Source organism: Portunus trituberculatus, chromosome 32 (assembly GCF_017591435.1).
Source record: "Portunus trituberculatus isolate SZX2019 chromosome 32, ASM1759143v1, whole genome shotgun sequence".
Classification (NCBI taxonomy): domain Eukaryota; kingdom Metazoa; phylum Arthropoda; class Malacostraca; order Decapoda; family Portunidae; genus Portunus; species Portunus trituberculatus.
Window position 1 is genome coordinate 434,741 of NC_059286.1, and position 21,751 is coordinate 456,491.

Genomic DNA, 21,751 nt, shown 5'->3' on the forward strand with positions numbered 1-21,751 from the left:
AGGAAGATGCGGTCTCACCAGCCTTCTTAATAGCGTCTGCTGACTTGAAAATAGTAGACAGTAGATGGAGTCAAGATGGTGGCAAGCAATGTTATTAGTTTTTTGGCCTCTCTTTTGTCTGTGAATAATACCCAGCTTCACTTCGAGAGTAAGACACTTCCTGGTCTTCTTAGGAACGTTAGGCCACATTGCAGGGCGTTTTGGTGGTAAGTTGAACTAGGGAAGATGAGCTGCTGGTGACGCTGTTATGTTTTGACTGGGGAGTGAGTGGTGCTCGTGATCTTGATCTTGATCTTGATGTTACAGGTGACGCAGAATTTCTTCTGAGTCAGGCCTCTGTATTGGCAGCGCCTGTGTTGTCCACGAGAGGCTTGATCTTGATCTTTATTCTACAGGTGTCTCAGGATTTCTCCTGAGGAAGGCCTTAGTACCAGCAGCTCCTGGTGTATTCAAAAGCCTGTCAGCTTGTATGATACGATGGGGCTTTCAAATTTGGAAAAAAATTACCTGGATAAAACTTCGTTAAAGCGAGTTTGGTGTTCGTTAAACGAGCAGATGGTAGTAAAACGAAACCTTCGTTGTAGCGAAATTTCGTTGTGTGAACCTTCGTTAAACAGGGATTGCCTGTATGTATATATATATATATATATATATATATATATATATATATATATATATATATATATATATATATATATATAAATACACACACACACACACACACACACACACACACACACACACACAGTAATACTTCGCTTAACGAACAGGATAGGGGGTGTCAAAGCTGTTCATAGAGCGAAAATTCGTTAAGCGGACGCAATTTTTCCATAGGAAATAATGGAAATAAGGGGGATGCGTTCTGGGCTGGTCCCCAACATACCACATGGGTTAAAAAAATAAAAAAAATAAAATTATATATACATTTGGCAGCATATTGGGCCACCATTGTACCACTACTTTTATGATGTCATTTTAGTCATTGGAAGTTAGAGGAGCTACGTACAAATTCTCTCACATTCTCGCATTTATGTTCACAAAACAACATTTCTATTAGCTTTTTACAAACCTTGCCCCCAAGAAAGGATTGTTTTGTAATGCATAGAGTGAAATCTGAATGGAATACCAAAAAATAAAGCAGAGAGATGATCTACAGACAAAGCAGGAGACTCGCGGCGACTCGGCCACTTTTTCTTCTTCTTGTGACTCTTTTAGCCTACGTGTTGTCTTTCCCCATGATATTTGTTTCCACTCCTCTATTGCCTGCTATAATGGATATCATATCTTAGCATTCATATACGCTCATGCCATGAGGATAACCTCGACTCCCTGGCAGTAAGTGATAGTGAATTATTAATGAAATACCGCAGTGTTTTATTAATAATTCACTATCACTCAGTGCCATGGAGTCAAGGTTATCCTCGTAGCATGAGCGTATATGAATACTAAGATATGATATCCATTATAGAAGGCAATAGAGGAGTGGAAACAAATATCATGGGGAAAGACAACATGCAGGCTAAAAGGGTCACAAGGAAAAGAAGAAGCGGCCGAGTCACCGAGAGTCTCCCTTTTCGTCTGTGGTTCATCTCATCTCTGCTTTATTTTTTGGTATTCCATGTAAGATTTCACTTTATGTATTACAAAACAATCCTTTCTGGGGGGCAAGGTTTGTAAAAAGCTAATACAAATGTTGTTTTGTGAACAAAAATGCATATATAAGACAGTAACACCACCTCCAGAGGTGGTGTTCCCAGCAACCTCAGAGCAACCTGATAGCAACCTTGTCACCGTTCCTCCAAGCGTTCATGGATGCCATTTCGCTGCAAGAGGTTGCTCTGACGTTGTTAACCCCTTCAGTCCGGGGACGTATATATATGTCATGGTGGCTACGCGCACCAGTCCGGTGACGTATATATACGTCCAGAAGCCTTACCTCCAGTCCGGGGACGTATTATTATGTCTTGCAGGCCATAAGCGTTTTAGATGAGTGTACCCAAGAAAACCAACAGCCATTCGTTTTCTTAGATATGTATATTATCTAGGAAAATGAATATATGTAACTATTATATCACAGACAAGAATAAGTTTTCGCATGAAGGTTTATTTTTTCTGTTTCGTCAGCTTTAGCAGCCACAGCCACCAGCTTACAGATGGAGAGAGAGAGAGAGAGAGAGAGAGAGAGAGAGAGAGAGAGAGAGAGAGAGAGAGAGAGAGAACTTATCAGTCTCACATGTCAGGTGATAAATCCCCTCTCTCTCTCTCTCTCTCTCTCTCTCTCTCTCTCTCTCTCTCTCATAGTGTTTCCATTCGTAGTTTTTTGCAGGTTTTCGTGTGTGTGTGTGTATTTACCTAGTTGTATTTACCTAGTTGTAGTTTTACAGGGCCTGGGCTTTATGCTCGTGTGGTCCCGTCTCCATATCTACACTTATCCAATTTTTCTTTAAAACTATGTACACTCTTTGCTGATACCACTTCCTCACTCAAACTGTTCCAAGAAAGTGTGTGTGTGTGTGTGTGTGTGTGTGTGTGTGTGTGTGTGTGTGTGTGTGTGTGTGTGTGTGTGTGTGTGTGTGTGTGTGTGTATTTACCTAGTTGTATTTACCTAGTTGTAGTTTTACAGAGCCTGGGCTTTATGCTCGTGTGGTCCCGTCTCCATATCTACACTTATCCAATTTTTCTTTAAAACTGTGTACACTCTTTGCTGATACCACTTCCTCACTCAAACTGTTCCAAGTCTCAACACATCTTTTGGAAACTAAATTTTTAACATCTCTCAGACATCGTCCCTTCCTTAGTTTCTTACTATGCGATCTTGTGCTTCTAAAGTCATATTCTTCTCTCAGGATCAGTTTCTCATTATCCACTTCATCCATTCCGTTAATCAATTTATAAACTTGTATCAGATCCTCTCTCTCTTCTCTGCTCCAAGGTTGGTAGATCCATTGCCTTTAGTCTCTCCTCATATGCCATCCCTTTAAATTCTGGAACCATTCTTGTAGCCATTTTTGTAGTCTCTCTAATTTTCTTATGTGTTTCTTTTTATGGGAGTCCACACAACTCCTGCATATTCCAATCTAGGTCTTATTTTAGTACTTATCAATTTCTTCATCATTTCCTTGTCCATATAGTGAAATGCTACTCCAATATTCCTTAGCAAATTATACGTCTCTCTGAAAATTCTATCAATATGGCTAACCGGTTGATTATTTTCTTCCATTGTCACTCCCAAGTCCTTTTCCTTTTTTACTTTTTCTAGTTCTACTCCATCTCCCATCTTATAGATTCCCACTGGTCGTCTTTCACTTTTCCCATTTCCATGACATGGCTTTTGTCCACATTGAATTCCATCTCCCATTTTTTGCTCCATTTCCAGATCTTGTTTAAGTCTTCCTGTAGTATTTCACAATCCTCTTTTGTTTAATGACTCTGCACAGTTTCGCATCGTCCAAACAGATTTATGTAGCTGTTCACTCCTCTGGCATGTCATTTATATATACGAGAAAAAGTATTGGTGCCAATACTGACCCCTGTGGCACTCCGCTGTCTACTGTTCTCCACTTGGACTTCATATCTTTAACTATCGTCCTTATTTCTCTTCCCATTAAGTAATTCTTCATCCATCTCAATGTGCTTCCTTTTAAGCCACCCTTCTCCTCTAACTTCCATAGTAATCTTTCATGTGGCACTTTATCAAAAGCCTTTTTTAGATCTAAATAAATACAGTCAACCCATCCCTCTCTCTCTTGTACTTTATCAACTATTCTAGAGTGTTCTAGAGTATTCTAGTGTGTGTGTGTGTGTGTGTGTGTGTGTGTGTGTGTGTGTGTGTGTGTGTGTGTGTGTGTGTGTGTGTGTGTGTGTGTGTGTGTGTGTGTGTATTTACCTAGTTGTAGTTTTACAGGGCCTGGGCTTTATGCTCGTGTGGTCCCGTCTCCATATCTACACTTATCCAATTTTTCTTTAAAACTATGCACACTCTTTGCTGACACCACTTCCTCACTCAAACTGTTCCAAGTCTCAACACATCTTTAAGGAAAACTAAGATTTTTAACATCTCTCAGACATCGTCCCTTCCTTAGTTTCTTACTATGCGATCTTGTGCTTCTAAAGTCATATTCTTCTCTCAGGATCAGTTTCTCATTATCCACTTCATCCATTCCATTAATCAATTTATAAACTTGTATCAGATCCCCTCTCTCTCTTCTCTGCTCCAAGGTTGGTAGATCCATTGCCTTTAGTCTCTCCTCATATGCCATCCCATTAAATTCTGGAACCATTCTTGTAGCCATTTTTTGTAGTCTCTAATTTTCTTATGTGTTTTTTTTTATGGGGAGTCCACACAACTCCTGCACATTCCAATCTAGGTCTTATTCTAGTACTTATCAATTTCTTCATCATTTCCTTGTCCATATAGTGAAATGCTACTCCAATATTCCTTAGCAAATTATACGTCTCTCTGAAAATTCTATCAATATGGCTTACCGGTTGATTATTTTCTTCCATTGTCACTCCCAAGTCCTTTTCCTTTTTTACTTTTTCTAGTTCTACTCCATCTCCCATCTTATAGATTCCTACTGGTCGTCTTTCACTTTGTGTGTGTGTGTGTGTGTGTATTCACCTAGTTGTAATTTTACAGGGCCTGGGTATCATACTCGTGTGGCCCCGTCTCCATATCTACACACATCCAACTTTCCTTTAAAACTATGCACACTCCTTGCTGACACCACCTCCTCACTCAAACCATTCCACACCTCCACACATCTTTGTGGGAAACTATATTTTTTCACATCCTTCAAGCATATTCCCTTGGCTATCTTTTTACTATGCGATCTTGTAGTTCTACTTAAGTTTTCCTCTCTCAACATCACTTGCTCATTATCCACTTCATCCAGTCCATTCAACAGTTTATAAACCTGTATTAAATCTCCTCTTTCTCTTCTTTGTTCCAAGGTAGGCAAATTCATTTCTTTTAATCTCTCCTCATAGGTCATTTCTGCCAATTCCGGAACCATTTTTGTTGCCATTCTCTGCAATCTCTCCAACTTCCTTATATGCTTCTTTTATAAGAGGACCAAACCACTCCAGCATATTCCAATCTTGGTCTAATTACCATACTAATTAATTTCTTCATCATATCTTTATCCATATAATGGAAGGCTAATCCAATATTTTTATCAAATTATACATTTCTCCAAACATCTTATCAATATGAGCCTCAAACTGCCCATGGTCTTGTATTATCTCTCCCAAATCCTTTTCCTTTTCCACCTTTTTCAACACTACTTCTTCACCCATCTTATATGACCCTCTTGGCCGTCTTCCACTCTTTCCCATCTCCATCACATGACTTTTGCTCAGATTAAATTCCATTTGCCACCTCTTGCTCCACTCCCAAATCTTATCCAGGTCTGCCTGTAAAATTTCACAATCTTCTTCACTCTTCACACACCTACACAACTTCGCATCATCCGCAAACAAATTAATATAACTGTTTACTCCCTCTGGCATGTCATTTATATATACCAGGAAAAGTATTGGTGCCACACACACACACACTGTGTGTGTGTGTGTGTATTTACCTAATTGTATTTACCTAATTGTAACATACGGGAAAAGAGCTATGCTCGTGTTGTCCCGTCTCCATATCTATTAATGTCCAGCTTTTTCTTAAAATCATGAATATTCCTTGCGTTGACCACTTCCACGTCTAAACTATTCCATGCTTCCACCCTTCTATGAGGGAAGCTATATTTTTTCACATCTCTCCTATAAGTGGCCATTTTAGTTTTTCCCATGCCCTCTCGACATTCTTCCATTCCACATACACAGATCTTCCCTATCCATTTTTCCATGCCAATCATCACTCTGTATATTGCTATCAGGTCTCCCCTTTCTCTTCTGTTTTCCAGGGTTGGAAGTTGCATTCTTTTCAGTCTGTCTTCATAAGTCAAATCTCTTAAGTCAGGCACCATTTTGTTGCAGCCCTCTGTACTTTCTCTAGTTTCCTTATGTGTTTCTTTAAGTTCGAGCCCACTGTATTGTTGCATATTCAAGCCTCGGTCTTATCATTGCAGTAATTATTTTCTTCATCATTTCTTCATCTAGATATACGAACGCCACTCTTATGTTCCTCAATAAGTTCAATACTTCTCCAATTATTTTGTTTATATGTCTCTCTGGCGATAGGTCATTGGTAATTGTCACCCCAAGGTCTTTTTCTTCATGACTGGTTTTATGTCTTCATTTCCTATCTTGTACATACTCCTGATTCTTCTTTCACTCTTGCCAAACTCTATTTTCTTGCATTTTGTCGTGTTGAACTCCATTTGCCATGTACAGCTCCATTTCCATATTCTGTCCAAGTCTTCCTGGAGTAGTTCGCAATCTTTGTCACATCTCACTTTTCTTAACAATTTTGCATCGTCTGCAAATAGGCTCACATAACTGGACACCCCATCCACCATGTCATTTATGTAGACTCGAACATTACTGGTGCCAACACTGATCCCTGTGGAACTCCACTCTCCACCAATCCCCATTCTGATGGTCTGTCCTTAATTATTGTTCTCATTTCTCTTCCTACCAAAAGTCTTCCATCCATTTTAGTAAACTGCCATGCACTCCTCCTACCATTTCAAGTTTCCAGATCAGTCTCTGGTGTGGTACCTTATCAAAGGCCTTTTTTAAATCCAGATATATTCCATCAGCCCAACCATCTCTTTCCTGTATTACATCTATCACCCTCGAATAGTAACATATCAGGTTTGTCGTGCATGAACGCCCTTTCTAAAACCAAATTGACACTCACAAAGTATGTCATTTTCTCCAAGAAGTCTGTCCATCTATTCTTCACCACCCTCTCACACATCTTAGCTACCACACTTGTAAGTGACACTGGTCTATAGTTCAATGGGTCTCTCTTGTTACCTGATTTATAGATTGGGACAATGTTAGCTCTTTTCCAGTCTTGGGGCACTACACCTTCCCTTAATGAGGCATCAATTACTTCACAAACTTTTTCTGCCAATTGCTCCTGCATTCTCTTAAAATCCATCCTGATACCCCATCAGGTCCCACAGCTTTTCTCACTTCTAAACTCCCCATCATGTTCTTGATCTCCTCCACAGTTACTTGAAACTCCTTCATAATCCCTTTCTGTTCCATTACCAGTGGTTTGTCAAAAGCAGTCTCCTTTGTGAATACCTTCCGAAAGCATCCATTCATAGCCTCTGCCATTTCCTGGGATCTTCACTGTATACTCCATTTACTTCTAAACTTTCAATACTTTCTCTATTTTTGATGTTGTTGTTCACATGTCTGTAAAAAGCCTTGGTTGGTCTTTACATTTATCAATTATATCCTTTTCTTGTTTCTTTCTTTCTTCTCTTCTAATCAACACATATTCATTTCTTGCTCTTTTGTAACTTTCCCACTGCTTAATCCGTCTTTTCCTTCTCCACCTCTTCCATGCATCCTCTTTTCTTGTTCTAGCCTTTTCACATCTATCGTTAAACCAGTCCTGCTTTCCAACTTCTCTATGTTGTCTTATTGGTACAAATTTTTCTCACCTTCTTTGTATATTTTATAAATTCCTTCCACTTTTCATTTGCTCCTTAGCACTCTTGAATTTCATCCAATTTGTCTCTTGAAAGAATTTCTTTAGGTTTCCAAAATCTGTCTTGGCATAATTCCATCTTCCCACTTTATATTCTTCATTTCTTCTAGATTTCTCTTCATCTATCACCTTGAACTCCAAAACTGCATGATCACTCTTTGCTAAAGGGCACTCCACCCTCATCTCCTCAATGACCATTGGCTCTGTACTAAAGACCAAGTCCAGTCTTGACGATGCTCCCTCTCCTCCAAACCTAGTATCTTCTTTGACCCACTGAGTTAACACATTTTCCATTGCCAGTGTCAATAGTGTATTTCCCCATGTTGTCTCTGATCCTTCCATTGACCAGTCCTCCCAACACACCTCTTTACAATTAAAATCTCCCATCATTATAGTTCGTTCACAGCCACCCAACATTTCTTCCAGACATGTTCCTGTATCACTTATCATTTCTTCATATTCCTGTACTGACCATGCATTTGTCTTAGGTGGTACGTACACCACTATGTAGTGCCTCTTTTTTCCTTCATTAGTTTCTGCTCTGATCTTTAGCACTTCTGCCTTTCCCATACCTTTTTTCACTTGATCCACCTTTATATCTTTTTTAACCAGCAACATCACTCCTCCTCCCATCTTACCTACTCTATTTCTTTTCCAAACGTTATATTTCCTTCTCCAACCTTCATCAGGTCTTCTCCTCTCTCAGTTTTGTTTCAGTAAGACCCACAATATCTGGGTTCTTGTCCCTCAAGTAATCGTTGAGTTCTAAAATCCCCGATATCACTCCATTTATGTTGGAATACATTACATTTCGCTCATATGTAAGTTTCTTTAGTCCTTTCTTGCTGTACTTTTCTGGGTTATGAACCACTTCCTCAGTCTCATATCCAAGATTCTCCAGAAAAACTCTTTCTTCTCTTCTTCTGTCCTCTCTTCATTTTTTTCAAAGCCTCCTTTCTCAACTCATTTAACATTTCTCTTTCCTTTTCACCGAGATCTCTTCTCAACCAAATCTTCCTTGTTGTTTCCTGCTGGGCTAGCCTCCATGACTTCTCCACCAATTCATCTACATCCTTTTGTGACTTAAGTTTGATTCTTATTGGCCTCATACCTTCTCTTGTGAACTTTCCAATTCTATGGAAGTCCTCTATTTCTTGTACTAGGTCTTTTCCTCCTCTTGCACCACATTAATGATATTATTTATCACCTTTTTATGTTTTCTCTCTCTCCATTTTACTCGGTGTCTTATCCTCCTCCACACCAAATATCACCACACATCTCTTTTTGTCTACAGTTTCCCTCACCAATGTCTCATTTGACTTAATAACCTTCACCACTTTCTCAGCTATCTTCTCTTCTATGATCTGTTGATCTATAATTTCAGCAAGGCCCAAAGTTTTCTCCCTGACTCTTTGATTTCCTTTTCCAGACTTGCAACTTTGTAATTTACCTCCTTTCTTTCCACTTCCTGACTTTTTCCATTCAGCCTGCTTCTCCATCACTTTTCCTAGAGATTCTCCACATTTTTCGCAATTCACTTTAATTAGCTTAACTTCCTCTTTCAGTGCTGCATTTTCCTTCTTCATATCGGCACAGTCTCTCTTTACATTGTCATAACTCGTTTCCAGGCCCTCATACTTTTCAAACAGTTTTCAATTTTACCTTCTAACTCCAGAATTTTCTTCACATAAGTGCTCTTCTCCATTATTCCTTGAAACCCTGTGAAGTCTGATTCCTCTTTCGAGTTCACGGCCGCCATGTTGCGCAGAGTAAACAAACCAGCTGATGGCTCAAACGCAGGCTACAGTTTATATTTACCTTCACTGGACATTATTTTGCTAATCAACAGTTAACATGACTATATGGAGACGGGACAAACATTACCAGCTCCTTTCCCACCTTGGTTACTCTTAGGTAACTGTAGAATTATAGATGATTGCTCTGGAGCTCAGCGACCACCTCATCGACGATGTCCCTGTGTGTGTGTGTGTGTGTGTGTGTGTGTGTGTGTGTGTGTGTGTGTGTGTGTGTGTGCTGACATATTGAAGCTCTCTCTCTCTCTCTCTCTCTCTCTCTCTCTCTCTCTCTCTCTCTCTCTCTCTCTCTCTCTCTCTCTGTTTCAATTTATTTCTTTGAAATAATGTATATTTTGCATGACAGGTATATGCTGCCATTTGCTACACATACTGCATGCAAATGCTAGATATATTAGGGGACTCTTTTCAACAATAAATAACAGTGTTTCAAATGAGATGCTTCACTTTGATATAAGGCGCTTTAGGCTATCTGTACAGACAGAAATATGACAATTTATGATTGCTACCAGGCCACAGCCCTCCACCTCCGACTTCACAGCACTCCCTCCACCTCCGCCTTTCCTCCCAGCCCTCCACCTCTGGCTTCACCACACCCTCCACCTTCGCCTTTCCTCACAGCCTCCATCTGGCTTCACTCCCTCCACATCCGCCTTTCCTCTCACATCCACCTGCTTCACCACACTCCCTCCACCTCCACCTTTCCTCACAGCCTCCACCTGCCATCACAGCACCACCACCCAAGAGATTCAGGAGAAATCTCTTGTAAAAAAAAAATAATATAAAAAGTAATATTTTGTATTGTTTTCCTTTTTAGCATAGCAATGGAAAGTGTATTGTAACATACAAATATTTTTACACATCCTGATATATAGTATGTGATGAATATATTGAGTTTATGGCTAAAATATTGATTATTCAATACTAAAGCTTCAAATCTTGGCGTTTCCGCCCATCGTGTTTTCTAACTTCCCGAATGGGGCAAAGAATCTTGGATCCAGCTCCAGCGCTAGAGACAGGCAGCCAGACAATCACAGCGAAGCTGCAGCTTCCTTACCCGGCAAATTCAAACCCAGAAAATTCGCTAAAACAGATGTGGTTATCGTTATGCGGACTTTTGGTCTAACTTTATATAGTCGTTAAACCAGAAATTCTTCAGCTTCTTGTTCATATATATATATATATATATATATATATATATATATATATATATATATATATATATATATATATATATATATATATATACACAGTGGAGATTCAATCCTCGAACATCTAAATAGTCAAGCTTTTTAATACTCGAATGCAAAAGTTTGATTTAATAATGGAAAAAATACCTGGTAGTCAAACATCCACACACGTGGTTGTAAATGAAGGCTTCCTGGCCTCTCCCTCCCCTCCCTCTGCAAGTTGTGCTGCCGCAGTCATCAGAACAAAATTCTTATGTATTATATCTATAGTTTTTCATTTATAAACTTACATTAACACTAAAGGCTTATTAGTAGTGAAAATATTTGGTAATCAAATGGCCACACATTTGGTCGTATACAAAGCTCTGTCATCTCCCTTCTTGCAGCCGCCACTGTCCCATTCTGATACTATATTACCAGTAATCCGGTATACCAGATGCTGGTGTGCATCCTAGTTCTGCCGCAGTCTTGAGAAAAACAACATTCTTCTACATTCTGTTAGTAGTTTTTCATTTAGAAGCTTACGATGGGTCCAAAGAGGCTTATAGTGATGAAAACAAGGAATCTGGTGAGTGCAAGTGTTAGTGAGCCACAGCCCTCCACTAGTGGATTCACAGGAATCACACCAGGAGAAAAGTTACAAAGACATTTTCATGGATGATGAGTGGTCATCCGACGACCTCCTTCCTCCCCATCCTTCTTCCATCCTCTTCTAAGTTACCTATCACCAGCCTTCACTTATGGTATGCATAAATCAAAATTATAAAAAAAAATACATAAAAATTTTTATAAACTTGATGTTTTGCTAAGATCAGATCAAATTACCTGATTTATAGGTATCAGAAGTCGAAATTTTTGACACTCAAACATCCATTTGGAACAAAGTAAGTTCGAGTATATATATATATATATATATATATATATATATATATATATATATATATATATATATATATATATATATATATATATATATATATATACAGGCAACCACTGCTTAAGGAAGGGGTTACATTCCTAAAAAACACTTCATTAAGCGAAACTTTGTTAAGCGAACCAATCATAACAGGTTAAACCCCTGATTTGAACTTCCATTGAGAGTAAGCAAAGCAAGAGTGCATCATAAAACAGTAAAAGGTTTAATGAAAGTAAAAATTATGAAGTTAAACATTTAGGTAGTTTAATCTAAGTCATTATAATGTACACTAATGTATGTAGGTACGTAACTTTATAATGTTGATGATCTTAACTTTATGAAGGGAGGGAGAGTTAAATGGGAAATACACTAACCGGCAACCTGTGGAATGTAAACAAAGTGCGCATCACGGTACCGCACACAAAACTTATGTACCACATTTCCACAAGGCTTTCCATTTTCTCCATTGTAGAGTCACGAGTTCAGGTGGTTCTTTTAGCTTTCAAGGAAGATACAGTCTCACCAGCCTTCTTAATAGAGTCTGCTGACTTGAAAATAGTAGACAGTAGATGGAGTCAAGATGGTGGCAAGCAATGTTATTAGCTTCACTTAGAGAGTAAGACACTTCCTGGTCTTCTTAGGAACGTTAGGCCACATTGCAGGGCATTTTGGTGGTAAGTTGAACTAGGGAAGATGAGCTGCTGGTGACGATGTTATGTTTTGACTGGGGAGTGAGTGGTGCACGTGATCTTGATCTTGATCTTGATGCTACAGGTGACGCAGAATTTCTTCTGAGTCAGGCCTTTGTATCGGCAGTGCTTGTGTTCTCCACGAGAGGCTTGATCTTGATCTTTATTCTACAAGTGTCTCAGGATTTCTCCTGAGGCAGGCCTTAGTACCAGCAGCTCGTTGTGTATTCAAAAGCCTGTCAGCTTGCATGATACGGTGGGGCTTTCAAATTTGGAAAAAATTACCTGGATAAAACTTCGTTAAAGCGAGTTTAGTGTTCGTTAAACGAGCAGATGGTAGTAAAACGAAACCTTCGTTGTAGCCAAATTTCGTTGCATGAACCTTCATTACACAGGGGTTGCCTGTGTATATATATATATATATATATATATATATATATATATATATATATATATATATATATATATATATATATATATATATATATATACACATTTCAACATATTGGGCCACCTGTACCACTACTTTTATGATGTCATATGAGTCACTGGAAGTTAGAGGAGCTACGCACAAATTCTCTCACATTCTCGCATTTATATTCACAAAACATTTCTATTAGCTTTTTACAAACTTTGCTCCCAAGAAAGGATTGTTTTGCAATGCATAAAGTGAAATCTTTACCCTAAAACTGCTAATTCCTAACTGCTGAATGCTTTGGTGCGCCTAAAATATAAACATTCCCATGTCAGAAAAAATATATTTTGAATTGCATGCCATGAATGGCAAACATCCAAAATGCTGTAATATCGAAGTTTTGAATCTGTAAATAAATAAAAAGAGCAAGAAATAGGCCTACAAATCTTCGTGGGCTTTGAAAAGCGCAGGAACTAGTGACACGTCTCTGCACTGTATGGTCTTTCGGAGCTGAGTGGTACCAAGCTGGGCCTTTTCATCTCTCTCTCTCTCTCTCTCTCTCTCTCTCTATATATATATATATATATATATATATATATATATATATATATATATATATATATATATATATATATATATATATATATATATATATATATATATATATATATATATATATATATATATTGTCACACCTGCTAGCCTACAGGACAGCTCGTCCCACTGACCAACCGGTCTACACCGCACTAGCAAGGCCAACCAGGTTCTTTTCAAACTCTTAAAAACAGACAGAAGCTGCTTCCTTAGGTCGCCACCACAATCTTAACCTCAGAGATTGGGAAAGGTTACTCGTCACCTCCTCCTCCTCCTCGTCCCAAGAGATAATAACAAGTAATTCTACACGGGAGTGCGGAGAGAAAGTTGTCTTGGTAGAACTGCCCTCACGTACGACAATCCACCCACTCTACTCAAGACAACTCCACTCCTAGCTAAATGTAGTGGTCTGGAGCCCTCCACAAGGGAGAGAGTCCACACTCAGTACAAGCAGCGTAATATCTGGCCTGCCGCGGTACTGCGTACTAACCCACCTCCTCGTCAGCCGCTTTCACATACACCGACACACTTCTCTCCAGCCGGCCCCACACCACCAAGGCTGCTAACACAGCACACTTCTACCCACAATATTCTATGAAGCCCTCAGCCTCGGCGAAACACACTACACACGTCTCCCGGACGTGGCAGCCAATAACAGACACGAATACCTCAGGTCAGAACTAACTCAATACAGGAGTGGGGAAAGACTGCCCCACCACCCTTACCAGGCCTCAAATCACGTGGCTCAACTCCCATGCACTATGGGGGAACAAAGGAGCTGCCTCGCACCTCCACTACTACCACTACTACTTCTACTTACTACTGGAGGGTATTTTCCTCCTATATACATACTGTAGGACGTTAGGTCCTCTCACTTCAACACTACGGCTCCCTGATCTCCTTCCCCGGCAACCCACAGAGGCACAGTACTTGATCCCGCTACATGGAATTCACAACACTGAGTACTGCCCACTACCAGAAAGCAATCTCTCCCAGCCACCTACTGGGCAGAGATAACAGCAGTTTCTTCTCCACCTTTTCCATGCTCCATCTCGTTTCTCCTTTGCCCTAGCACATCTTGCATTAAACCAATCTTTCTTTCCTTCTTCTTTAGGTCTATATTTCGGAACATACTCCCTGACCCCAGTTTTGTATATTTCCAAAAATAAGTTATATTTCTCTTGAACCGTTAATGAGTTTTCCATCTCCTCCCAGTTTACGTTTTTAAAATAGTTCTTGAGATTCTCAATATCAGCCTTTCTGTAATTTAATCGGTCTCCTTTGTATGATTCATCTCTATCTTCCTTTCCTTCTTCTATATCCATCTCTAATATTACATGGTCACTCTTTCCCAATGGGCACTTGTATCTTATATCATCGTTAATTGGTATATCCCTTGTAAAAACTAGGTCTAATCTTGCCGGCTCATCATTTCCTCTGAATCTTGTGTTTTCCTTTACTCTTTGGACCATCAAATTATCTATCATTAGGTTCAGGAATCTATCTCCCCAGGCATCTTCCCCCATACCACTTTCATAATTTTCCCAGTCTACCTCCTTACAGTTGAAATCTCCTATCAATATCACTTTTCTCCTTTCCTTAATGATTCTTGTAAGACTCCTTATTGTGTCATCTATCATGTCTCTATATTCTTGGTTAGTCCATGAGTTTGTTTTGGTGGCACATATGTTCCAATGATTGTTAACTCCTTTTTGTTAATATGCATCTTAACATACAGTATTTCTGATTTTCCTTCCCCAAACTCCACTTGATTTACCACTATCTCCTTCCTTAACATCATCATGACTCCTCCTCCTCCTTTACCCACTCTCTCTCTCCTCCATATATTATACCTTTTATCTATGTCTATTTTTATTGCCTCATTTAACTTTGTTTCCACCAGGCATACAATATCTGGTTCTTCTTTCTTTATGTAATCTCTTAATTCTAATTTACTAGATAAAATCCCATCTATGTTTGTATACATCATTTTTAATCTCTTGTTCTTATCATTTTTAGTTAAACTTGCTCCATTCTTTTCTCTTCTTTCTCTTTTATATACCATTTCCTTATCCTGTCTCCTATAATTCTCCAAAAAAATGCCTTCTTCTCCTCCTCTGACCTTTCATTATTTTTTCTCTTGCTTCTGCCACCAGTTCATTGTGTCTCTTCCTTTCCTCCTCGTTTCTATATTTATATATATATATATATATCTTTGCAACCTTCTGTTTCTCTGAGTTTCGTTTTTCTATATAGTACTTCTTCTGCTGCTGCTTGTGATTTTAGTAATATCTTAATTGGTCTCACTGTTCCTTCTTGATATGGTCCCATTCTATGGATTTCTTCTACTTCCTCTTCTAAGTTCTGTCTATCCTCGTCATTCAGATGTTTTAGTAGGTCTTTTACTGATTTCATTTCGTCTTTTTCCCTTCTTGGTCTATATTTAACATTTTTTCTTTCAGTCCAAAAATAATTACACTCTTCTTTTTTCCGCAATTTCTCTTACTAAATTTTCTTTTTCTTGAGGACTCCTATCATTTTGCTTGTCATATTTTCATCTCTTTCTTTTAACTGTTCTTGAAATACTTCTTGAAATGATTCCTTGTCTTTCTTATCTTGGATTCTCCATGCTTGTACTTCTTTTTAATCACGTCTTGTACTCTTTCTTCTTCTTTGTTAACTAGATCTTTTAGCTTTTCTTTTCTTTCTCGGCTTTACCGAGTCCTTCTTCCATCAATTTCTTATAGTTCGCTATTTGGACTTTTAATTCTTCATTTTCGGTTCTTAGCCTAGTTTCGTTTTCTTCCACTCTTTTATCCTTTCTTTCAATTTCTGGAGCTCTTTATCCTGTTCTTCATTCTCTTTCATTCCCATACTCTCCTTTATCAATTTATCTAATTTACGTTCGATAGTTAAGACTCTATCAAATAGTGAAGTTTGCGCCGTATCAAAGCCTTCAAATTCTCTTTCTCCCTCACCAACATTGTCATCATCAGCTTTCATTCTTTCCCTTGTCACATACCTGCATTTAGATGGAATCTCTTTCTCACTCATTATTATTTAACACTGTATTCATGAAAGGAAAAATGAGTCCACACTTATCGCCCAGGCCACTGTAAACCCAAACAAAGGTAGTGAAGATCAGCTGATTCTCGGGAGCGCCGGTATCGCGTCCTTCCTCTGCTGCGTCTCTCGTGTGTGTGTGTGTGTGTGTGTGTTTCTGCGTATCCTACATGATACGAGTCTTCTGTACAGATGTTTTGTACATATATATGTATGATAGAACTTTATGTGTGTGTGTGTGTGTGTGTGTGTGTGTGTGTGTGTGTGTGTGTGTGTGTGTCATGAATCCTCTGTACAGATGTTTTGTACGTATTGGGTATGTTTGATTGAGCTATGTGTGTGTGTGTGTGTGTGTGTGTGTGTGTGTGTGTGTGTGTGTGTGTGTGTGTGTGTGTGTGTCATGAATCCTCTGTACAGATGTTTTGTACATATTGGGTGTTTGATTGAGCTGTGTGTGTGTGTGTGTGTGTGTGTGTGTGTGTGTGTGTGTGTGTGTGTGTGTGTGTGTGTGTGTGTGTGTGTGTTCATGAATCTTCTGTACAGATGTTTTGTACGTATTGGGAATGTTTGATTGAGCTTTGTGTGTGTGTGTGTGTGTGTGTGTGTGTGTGTGTGAGAGACACAAATTCACTGTGCAGAAGTTTTGTACGTATTGTGTATGATAGAGCTGTGTGTGTGTGTGTGTGTGTGTGTGTGTGTGTGTGTGTGTGTGTGTGTGCGTGTGCGTGTGTACGAGAGACACAAATTCACTGTGAAGAAGTTTTGTACGTATTGTGTATGATAGAGCTGTGTGTGTGTGTGTGTGTGTGTGTGTGTGTGTGTGTGCGTGTGCGTGTGTGCGTGTGTGTGTGTGTGTTTCTGTGTGTCCTGCATGACACAAGTCCTCTGTACAATACCACAGCTCAAAATGCTACTAGGATTGTTGCCCCTATGCCATACGAAGCTGATATAATAACAATAATCTCTTGATTGAGATAGAAGTAATAAACTATAGCATAATTTGGTCTCCCCTATAAAGTTTTCTATGTTTTCTATGATACTCAAGGTTGGATTCTACCCGACGAGTCAAGAGGAGTTGCCAGGTGTCTCCTACTTTTCCGTAAAAACTCACGTGAGGCCCTTGTTATAGTATCTGGAGCCCTCATGATGGCAACACTAAGTGGGAAGGAGTCATAAGAGCAGGTCTGAAGGGAAATGCGCCACGAAAATTCAAAACATTCCCCGCAAAAGTTCATGATTACATAAGCGATGGCCGCGTCACAGTACTCGAGAGGCTTGATTATATAAGCGATCACCGCAGTTTAACGGTTAATGGAATACAAAAAAATAAGGCAGAGATGAGATCAGCCACAGACGAAGCGGGAGACTCGCGGCGACTCGGCCGCTTCTTCTTCTTGTGACCCTTTTAGCCTGCGTGTTGTCTTTCTCCATGATATTTGTTTCCACTCCTCTATTGCCTGCTATAATGGATATCTTAGTATTCATATACGCTTATGCCACGAAAATAACCTCAATTCCGTGGTACTGAGTGATCATTAATAATTCACTATCACTCAGTGCCACAGAGTTGAGGTTATCCTCATGGCATGAGCGTATATGAATACTATGATATCCATTATAGCAGGCAATAGAGGAGTGAAAACATAAACATCATGATGAAAGTAATACGCAAGAAAAAGGGTCACAAGAAGAAGCAGCTGAGTGGCCGCAAGTCTCCCACTTCGTCTGTGGCTCATCTCATCTCTGCTTTATTTTTTGGTATTCCATATAAGATTTCACTTTATGCATTACAAAACAATCCTTTCTTGGGGGCAAGGTTTGTAAAAAGCTAATAGAAATGTTGTTTTCCAGCAACCTCAGAGCAACCTGATAGCAACCTTGTCACTGTCCCTCCAAGTGTTCATGGATGCCATTTCGCTGCAAGAGGCTGCTCTGACGTTGTTAAAGATCTTGGATCCAGCTCCAGGAGAGCTAGAGACAGAGGCGGGGAGCCAGCCAATCACAGCGAAGCTACTGCGGAGTTTTTTGGTCAAACTTTATAAAGTACATTAAACCGGAAATTCGTTAAACGAACGTTCGTTAAGTGGAGTATTACTGTATTGGTTCTGGCCTACCAGTGAAAAATGGTTCAGTTGTTTGTTTACATTTCTCTGGGACTGCGACGCTCCAAGGCAGAACTGCTAAGTAGCAATTGGTAAAGATGAGCTGCTCTGTTGTTTATGAGTTGACAAAGCTGTTCGAAGAGTTTCTCATAAAGAGCAATAAAGGCCAAAAATAGCAACAAAAAAATAATGACTTGCTGGGGGGGTGAAGGGGCCACCATGTTTGTTTACAGTTGACAAACGTGACAAAGGTAGTAGCGAGCTTATGTGTGATGACGTGTCGACAAAAGTTAAGTCTTAAGAAAGTTGATGGAAAAGTGCTATATAGTGTGATGCCTCCTTTACTGTTGGGTGTACATCCCACCACCCCTTGTACTGCTTATGTACCATTTTTTGCTCCAGATTGTAAATTTAATGTGCTTTCATTCATTGTTTTCTTACTCCTTTATTGTTATGTACATGTTTCTTCTCAATTTATAAAGGTGTTGGGAGAGGAAATTCAGCCAGGGCCTTGGCTGCTATAATCCGGATACGCGGGGGATTACTGTATTTTCAGTCACCTCGAAACACTGTTTAAAAAGGTGTTTTGTGTACAACTTCTTGAAGTTGGAAATAACTTGCTGGAGGATAGACGTCATGTTTGGATGCAGAAAGAGAATTTTGATGAAACTAAATTTATCCAAGATATCATCCTCAAGGCCTGGAGGATGACCAGAAGCATTGTCCAAAAGCAGAAGACACTTCAATGGGAGATTATTCTCCGTAAGGTACTTCTTGACAGCTGGACCAAACACAAGGTTCACCCATTTTACAAAGAATTGGCGAGTTACCCATGCCTTACTATTGGCACACCACATGACCTGGAGTTTCTCTTTTAACACCTTATGTGCTTTAAAGGCCCTGGGGTTCTCAGAATGATACACCAACAATGGTTTGACTTTACAGTCACCACTAGCGTTAGCGCACAGGGTTAATGTAAGCCTATCCTTCACGGGTTTCATGCCAGGCAGCCTCTTCTCTTCTACGGTGATGTAGGTTCTAGGGATTTTCTTAAAAAAAAAAAACGTTTCATCGCAGTCGAATACCTGTTGCGGTATGTAGCCTTCTTGGGTAACAATAGCCTCAAAGCTCTTTACGAACTCCTCAGCAGCCTTAATGTCAGCACTTTCCATTTCGCCATGTCTGGCGACTGAGTGGATGCCTGTACACTTTAAAATTCTTAAACCAGCCACGACTGGCTTTAAATTCATCACCAGTTGTACCTTGCGAAGGTTCTCCCTCCTCCTCAGCTGCATCCCACTTCAGGTCTGTAAAAATAGCTACAGCTTTTTCAGAGATTATGGCTTCACTGATGGTGTCACCAGCTAACTCCTATTCCTTAATCCAAACTAAAAGTAGACATTCCATCTCATTATGTAAATCTGTTCTTAGCTTAGACATAATAGTGATGCCTTTAGAAGGCTTTACCATCTTGATCACCTCCTTCTGTTTGAGGATGGTGGATATCCTTAATGCATTTCAACCATATTCCTTGGCCAAGTTACAGATACGCACACCACGTTCATATTTTGCAATTATCTCGTGTTTCATATCCGTTGCGAGACTCCTCTTAAGTTTCTTCTTTTCAGCCTCCTTTTTTTACTTTTGGGACCAATGATCTTGAGTTCACAAAACTTAAGAAAAATACACACTGCCAAGGAGCACAGATACATACATGCACAAAGGATGAACGACAATACACAACTAAGCGGGCTGAATGTTCGGGTGGATGCGGGTAGCTGAGCAATCGCTGCACCACCTACCGATGGCTATTCGTATATTAAGGCCTGTCCACACTAAGAAACATTGTTTGGAAACAATGTTTCCCAACTGTTTCCAAGCAGTTTGCAAACTGTTTGGAAACAGTTTGCAAACAGTTGCAAACAGTTTGGAAACAAAGTTTACAAACTGTTTCCAAACAATATTCCACGTGTACAGTAATACTCCGCTTAACAAACAGGATAGGGGATGTCAAAGCTGTTCGCAGAGCGAAAATTTGTTAAGTGGAAGTAATTTTCCCATAAGAAATAATGGAAATAAGGAAGATGCATTCTGGGCTGGTCCCCACCATACCACATGGGTTAAAAAAAGAAAATTATATAAACGTTTGGCAGCATATTGAGCCACTGGTGTACCACTACTTTTATGATGTCATATGAGTCATTGGAAGTTAGAGGAACTACAAATTCTCTTACATTCTCGCATTTATGTTTACAAAACAACATTTCTATTAGCTTTTTACAAACCTTGCCCCCAAGAAAGGATTGTTTTGTAATGCATAAAGTGAAATCTTACATGGAATACCAAAATATAAAGCAGAGATGAGATCAGCCACAGACAAAGCGGGAGACTCGCGGCGACTCGGCCACTTCTTCTTGTGACCCTTTTAGCTGGCGTGTTGTCTTTCCCCATGATATTTGTTTCCACTCCTCTATTGCCTGCTATAATGGATATCATATCTTAGTATTCATATACGCTCATGCCATGAGGATAACCTCGACTCCGTGGCACTGAGTGATAGTGAATTATTAATGAAATACCACGGTATTTTATTAGTAATTCACTATCACTATCAACATTGTTTCCAAACAATGTTTCCTGGTGTGGACAGGTCTTTAAAAAATATCTTCATATTTCAAGGCTTTAATTATATGAAGTTTTTCATAATATATCAAGAAAATCCTATGTTGGAGCGTTCGAATCTTGAGGTATTACTGTGTGTGTGTGTGTGTGTGTGTGTGTGTGTGTGTGTGTGTGTGTGTGTGTGTGTATATATATATATATATATATATATATATATATATATATATATATATATATATATATATATATATATATATATATATATATATATACTGATTGATCAAGTGGGTCAAGGTCATTACCATGTCAAGTTGTCCAAACTAACCCATCAACAAGGCTGGAAGAAGAGGATAAGGTATACAGTGAGTTGTATATGATGAGTGATGACTGTAAACATGTAAATATCTATTGTAAGAGTCGATCTTTCTATGTGAAACTAACGGTGAGTAACGAGACAGAAGCCCGGAACCAGGACCTCGAGGAAGGGAATGAACGAGTAAGTGAGCAAATTGAGAGAAACACCAACCAGGGGATTGCCACGTGTGAACCCACCCTGAGGCAAATACCGAGGACTTATATGCCAGGTAAGCGCAGCGGCCTGACACACCCAGTCAGCAAGCTGGCCAGACCTATTAGACAAGCTACTCTCTCTCTCTGCTGCTCTGCAACGACCCAGAAATGGTGAGTTACTGGAAAGACCTGGAAGACAGTGAAGTGATCGAGTGGGT

At 39.5% G+C, this 21,751-nt stretch overlaps 2 protein-coding genes across 7 annotated transcripts in view; both read right to left on the reverse strand.

The window, feature by feature from the left end:
- The window catches only part of LOC123512047 (breast cancer metastasis-suppressor 1-like protein), a 139,930-nt gene that overhangs the window by 87,006 nt on the left and 31,173 nt on the right, over positions 1 to 21,751 (reverse strand). The gene's annotated exons all lie outside the window — the stretch shown is intronic.
- On the reverse strand, positions 18,920 to 19,573 carry LOC123511827 (tigger transposable element-derived protein 1-like). The gene has a single exon (XM_045267875.1). The coding sequence runs from the start codon at positions 19,571 to 19,573 to the stop codon at positions 18,920 to 18,922; it is 654 nt and encodes a 217-aa protein (XP_045123810.1).

Bases quoted from the DNA above. Each gene is read 5' to 3' on its own strand.
- LOC123511827 (XM_045267875.1), bottom strand. From the start codon at position 19,573: ATGGAAAGTGCTGACATTAAGGCTGCTGAGGAGTTCGTAAAGAGCTTT.